This window comes from Vitis riparia, chromosome 13 (genome assembly GCF_004353265.1).
Source record: "Vitis riparia cultivar Riparia Gloire de Montpellier isolate 1030 chromosome 13, EGFV_Vit.rip_1.0, whole genome shotgun sequence".
In the NCBI taxonomy this organism is placed as follows: Eukaryota; Viridiplantae; Streptophyta; class Magnoliopsida; order Vitales; family Vitaceae; genus Vitis; species Vitis riparia.
Window position 1 is genome coordinate 26,827,579 of NC_048443.1, and position 6,165 is coordinate 26,833,743.

The following is a 6,165-nucleotide window of genomic DNA, read 5'->3' on the forward strand; positions in this document are numbered from 1 at the left end:
CTCTACGAGCGCATGCGGTTTTGCGTGTCCCCGCTAATCACAAGGACCATGTGGGAGTTCGGGTTGATTGGGACCGTTGATTATGATTTAATTGTCTGGTTCATGGTAAGGTCGTGTGGGTGGTAGCAGGAAAGAAGGTGAGGCTTTTAAAGATAGAGAAAAATAAAATAAAATTCTTGCCCTTTACGGACTTATGGCTAGAAAATAGTCAAAGTTCCGAGTCATTAGAATTTAATTGTCCATGTAAAAATGGTGATTTTGTTCTCCTTGATTTTAGGTATAAAATCTATTAATTCATTTTCCACGTGGAGATATTATCTTAGCTTTATATACATTTGAAAATAATAATAATAAAGCTTATTCAATTTATACAATATTCTTCAATTAAAAAAATAAAAGAATGTTAAAGATGTCCAAAAAAAAACTAATCAAAAATGAAAATGTCTGTCCTAGATTTATTGTCATTTCCTAACACAATCATGGGAGAAAAAAAATTTTTATTCTTTGTTATTTATTCAATAATTTTGTCGAAGTACATCTACATACGTGTCTTTCTGTCTCCTCTAAGCACATGTGAGATATTATGTATTTATTCTTCATATCAATTTTTTTTTATATTACTCATTTTATAAATTAAAATAATTTGTTTATGAAATTAAAATTATTGTTCAAAAAAGAAAAGAATTTAAAAAATAATATGTATATATATAATTACTTACTTCTTTCACCATAAATATTAAAATATAATATAAATTTTTTTACAAATAAATATCAAAACACTGAATTATAATCTAATCTATTTTACTTTTCTTTTTCAAGATAATATGTATTAATTCATATAATATAAAAAAATTATATTTTAAAATCAAATATGTATATTTTTTCTTAAAGAGTGTCTCAAATTTTTAATTAATATAGATTTATTTTCATAAAAATATTGTACAAATTTATATATTATTATAATATTAGATTTTTTAAAAAAAATTGTCGAAAATATTTTTATGAGTTATTCTAGTTCATAAAAATGTTATGAAATGGAGATATATTTATAAAAATAATACGATGTGGATCGAGATGAATTAAACAAAAAAATGGAATGAGTTCGACTTTAATCAAACCCTTTCTTTAATCCAATACCACCTTTGAACTCATCCACTAAGGAATACCTAATTTTCATATTTGTGATAAAATAATAAATCATATTTTTATATAATCACTAAAAAAAAAGTTTTTTTTTTAAAGAAAAAAAAAGGAGGAGATTAGATGTCTTGGTGGCAGGTGACCTCAGCCCAACTATTGGGGAGAGACAAAAATTAAAAAATTAGAAAAATCATTTAAAAATGGAGAAGAGGCTTGGGAGCAAGTCATTTTCCTTAATACATATTTATATTAAAATACTGTATGGTTGTGCCGACAAAGGGTGCCGTCATTTCTCATAGCCGGACCGACCAATTTTTGGATGCTTTCAAAGTCAGCCTACGCTATATCATCTCACATGATTAGGTTTGTCCCTTTCAATATCAATTAAACATTATTCTAACTACTTAAAATATACTTCTTCTTCTTTATAAAATTAAATTACATTTAACAGTGATTTTAAATAATATTTTTAATTTTTTAAATATTTAAAATATTTAAAATTATTGCAAAACGGACTCTTAATATAAGTGAAATCTTTAATTGATTCCTCTTTGTTTAAGATATAATTTTTTTTCCCTTTTTTTGAGAAAATGAATTGAATAAAATGAAATAAATAATTTGATTTTGGTATTTTTCATTGGTCAATGGCCAAAATTAGATAGTTAAAACTAAAATAAAACAACTTATAAATTGAAGTCAATTTGGAGAAAGAGAATATAACAATGGATATGACACATAAGGGATAGTGATTCTTTTGATTTTAAGTATTTTTCTTTTAAGGTTTGAATGCTAATGTGGAACCCATACTAGCTCAATGCCCCATGATCTGTGAAAAGTCGCATAAGGAAGGTGACATATGAAGGAGGAAAGGGGATTGGTTAGGGTTTGGGACCATTTGAAAATAAGGGTCATTTTAAGTATTTCAATGTTTAAGAGTTAAAAATATAATTTTCAATCTAGTGTGTTTCCACTATATGAGTATCCATGTCATAAAATTATAGCTAATAATTATGATTTTAATTTTTTTTTTAAATTATCAAAATCATTGTCATCAACGACAACTTTAAATTTAAGCTTAAAATCATAATAAGTGATTATGGTTTTGAATTTGATAGTCATAGTCACCAATTACAATTTCAAATTTAATTTAAAATTGTAATTATTAATTACGATTTTAAACTTATTTCAATATATATATATATATGTCAAATTTAAAATCATAGTCATCAAGTACGAATTTAAATTTAGGCTTGAAATTGTAGCCACCACCTATAGTTTTAAGTTTAAATTTAAAGAAATAGACGCTGACTATTGCCGTTGATCATTTTAAAAAAATAAAATAAAATTTAGAACCATAACCACCAACTACGATTTTATGATGTGAATGCTTATGTGGTGAAAATACACTAGATTGAGAATTATTTTGCTACTCAATTTAGTTTCTGAAATTTTTTTTAAGTATCTTATGTTAAATACGGGCTTCGTTGACAAAAAGGAGTGGGTTCGAAGATTGGAACTTGGTAGGCTGGCTCGAACTAATCTTAATCCAATCAGTATTTTGGCCCAGTTCAGCCCCTTTTCCATTTGCACTTTTATATTATCATTTTTCTATTAGTTAGGCCTGAAATTGGGTCCAACTATTGAGGAGTCCATCTAGGGAGAAGATGACAAGTGCGGGTTGGGGGAAATTAGGCTTTTTAGTAATGGGCTTCACAGGGAGCCAACCAGGCTAGCCATGTGTTTGTGGGCTGGGCTACAATATATCATGGGCCAGTTTATTTAGGACTTTGCCATTGAGACTGTTTTAGTTATTGCCGCTATCCGGTAAGTCACAAGCATGTCACGTGCCAAACCTCTCCCACTCATCACATCCTTGTATTATCCATACCCAATACAAAGATCGAAAACTGAGAACTGAAGAACAGGAAGAAGAAGAAGCTGGAGTTGTCTCCCACAAGGAAAAAAATGGCACTTTCGTCACTCTCTTTGGGTTGGGTTTCAACAACCATATCCAACAGGGTCACTACTCTTATCACTTTCCTCCATTCAATCAATGCATTTAGATTATATGCTTCTCTCGATTATGGCATTTATGTATTCAATTCTTCATGATTTTTTCCAGTTAGATTTGCCTCATTCCATTGATGTGCCTCGATTTGCTGCATTTACTTCATGTAATAGCATCAGTGCATGCTCAAGAGAGACAGCCTTCAATGAAGAAAGTAAGATACCCATTTGAAGTTTCTATCTGCATTTGCTTTCCTGTGTAGTCTTGGCAGCTATGTTTTGTGGAGAATTTTGTATTTGAATGATACCCAGATTGAGTTCTCTTCAGTTTTGCTTGTAGGTTGAGTGTTTTAGTGTCTGTTATAGGAAGTGGACGTGGGTTTTTTTTATTGTAATCCTCATATTGAATAGTGCTTTTGTACAGAAACTTGTGTTTGAAGGACACCCAGATTGTTTTTTTCTAACCCACTTTTGGGAATTCAAAGTATGTCTTCTAAGAGCTCAATTCCGGGAATTAGGTTAGGGTTTCTGTTAAATTCAGCTTTAGATTTTTCTCTGATGTACAAGTACTGTTCTTCTGGTGAAGTGCATTTTTGAAAGCCTCATTGAATTAAAAAATAAAAATGAAAATTTGAGATTTGGATGTGAAAATCTCTTCTTGTAGGGTCTTTGAAAAGGGATCTATAAGATTTCATACTTCTACTTGAAAATGCTTTAACACAAAACCAACTACATTATAGAGCTCTTTACAGTAGCTTTTGAGCAGTTGAAAAAACCTGCACCAAACAGAGCCTGGCTTTACAAGTCTCTATTTTTATCTGGATGTAGATTTTTAACCCACTACTAATTCTTTCACCCTATGGAGTCCTCAGAGTAATGGTTTCTTGAAAGAAATATTGAGCCAAAGGTTTGCCTTTGGTGGATTCTGAAACGGGGTTGTGCAAATGGTGTCTAGATGTTGGTCAAGCTTTGGATTTAAGCAAGAAACTAGTTTCTTCTAATCCAACAATGTATTAATATCTTTCCTGATCTCACATGGTGAATTTCAGGCCATCTCGAGAGAAGATCACTGCTGCTGGGAGTTGGGCTGCTAGCTGCAAATTCATTCCCTGCAAGTTCCCTTCATGCTGAAGGTATCATGGTTGGTAGTTGCTTTCTGTATGATGTATAATCTTTAAATATTTGTATGATATGACCATTAAAAACTCTAATAGAAATTATATCTTACTAAGCTTGTAATTTATGTTACACATTTTTTCGGTTTCTCATTTTCTTCACTATGCAGAAATACCAGCAAACTATAAAGCTTTTGTTGACCTTTCAGATGGGTATTCCTATTATTACCCCTTGGATTGGAGGGTAAGATATAGAATTACCTTATCAAGAAAATGCATGACTGTTGACTGCAAAGAGAATTTATTGACTTGGAAGAATTTCTTTCACATTTTGATTAGGAATTCGAGTTCAGGGGGCATGATTCTGCGTTTAAAGACCGATATCTGCAACTGCAGAATGTTAGAGTGAGTTTTATACCAACTGATAAAAGCGACATCCATGATTTAGGTCCAATGGAAGAGGTAAAGAACCACAAATTTTCATCTACTCTTTATGTTTTTCTGGATTCTCTCAATGCTCATTGACCAGTTATTTCTTCCTTTGCAGGTTGTTCCCAATTTGGTGAAGAATGTCTATGCTGCACCCAATCAAATAGCTACAATACTTGACATGCAGGAGGTTTTGTATCTTCATTACAACCCCTGTAAAAATTACTCCTATTTTCCAACCCCACAAGTCCAACAAAGATTAACAGTCTGTCTTATGGCTTATCTTCTATATGCAGAAGGTGGTTGATGGGAAAAACTATTACACTGTCGAGTATGAACTTACATCTGCAAACTTTTCTCGGGCATCATTCGTAATCCTAGCGATTGGAAACGGTAACTTAATGATCTTGTACCATCTCAAAGTATCACTTTCATGGGTTTTAGCGTATCAGGGCCAACTTGTAATATGCAACCAAACAATATAATTCTCTATCTGCAACTCGGAAAGACTTCCATTGAAAATACAACATAGATAGATGCAAAAGAAAGTGATGAGGGAGCTGCAGTTTTTTTTCATGCCCTGATTAGTTTAAACGACCAACTTGCATTATTGAACAGGGAGATTTTACACGCTGAATGTTGGAGCAAATGAAAGAAGATGGAAAAGAGTGAGGAACAAGCTCAAAGTGGTAGCAGACTCTTTCAAGGTGCTGGACATCTAAAATATTTGTTGTAAACAACCTAAGGGCTGAGGGCTGCTGTTAGAGGTGATTTCTTTTTCCTGATAATGAAGAGTTGGTTCATTTGTTGTATATATCATCAGGCAACAAATCAAAAATGATGTGAAGCTTGAAAAATAATTATTAGTTTTTGTCCTGTTTTGGATTAAAAAGAAACTGTTGATTTGTTTACCAAACAGACTGAAAGTGCAAATACCCAAAGAACCCAAGGTCATTTGCTTTGTATTGAGTTATGAAATGCAGAAATATGGCACAAACAGGGCATTCATGAAACAGGAAGAGCTGTGAATCAGATTCCATTCTCTCAGACCTCTCAAGCTGCTAGTATCCCACTTTTTTCCTACCTTGTCCAGACCCTGAAAATTCCAGAATGAAAGATACTGAAAACAGATCTCTGGATAGAAATAACATGTTCCAAAAGCATTTCTGAGATTCAAAATTGTTTACCAGTGTCAGCAACAAACTAACCAGGGAAGCAGTTTCAAGTTTCCGGTACATGAAACTGTTATAGCATGCTAGGAGTACACAGAGAAAGGGCAACTAGGTTATCAAAGCCAATCTTTTGCCAAAGAACCAGGTAACAAGACCTTCTAGAAACATATTTTCAGGAGTATATTCTGAAAAAAGGAGCAATTGATAAACATCACATGAGCATATTGACAGAAAAAGGCCAATACAAACACCTTCACCTGTCCTCCTTTAGCAATGGTATGACCAGTGGAAGAAACATCTAA

General features: G+C 32.3%; 1 protein-coding gene across 1 annotated transcript; it reads left to right on the forward strand.

The window, feature by feature from the left end:
- The first annotated feature begins 3,030 nt into the window (after window positions 1-3,030).
- LOC117929138 (photosynthetic NDH subunit of lumenal location 1, chloroplastic) lies at window positions 3,031-5,704 on the forward strand. Its single transcript, XM_034849358.1, has 8 exons — window positions 3,031-3,159; window positions 3,263-3,362; window positions 4,197-4,280; window positions 4,433-4,506; window positions 4,602-4,724; window positions 4,810-4,881; window positions 4,988-5,084; window positions 5,310-5,704. Exons 1-8 carry the CDS (start codon window positions 3,106-3,108, stop codon window positions 5,411-5,413), a joined length of 708 nt encoding a protein of 235 aa, XP_034705249.1. The 5' UTR covers window positions 3,031-3,105; the 3' UTR covers window positions 5,414-5,704.
- The last annotated feature ends 461 nt before the right edge of the window (window positions 5,705-6,165 follow it).

Excerpts from the sequence above, each read along its gene's own strand:
- LOC117929138 (XM_034849358.1), top strand. The coding sequence starts at position 3,106 with ATGGCACTTTCGTCACTCTCTTTGGGTTGGGTTTCAACAACCATATCC. Across the intron at positions 3,363-4,196 it reads GACAGCCTTCAATGAAGAAA|GCCATCTCGAGAGAAGATCA; the intron begins GTAAGATACCCA and ends GGTGAATTTCAG. Across the intron at positions 5,085-5,309 it reads AATCCTAGCGATTGGAAACG|GGAGATTTTACACGCTGAAT; the intron begins GTAACTTAATGA and ends ATTATTGAACAG.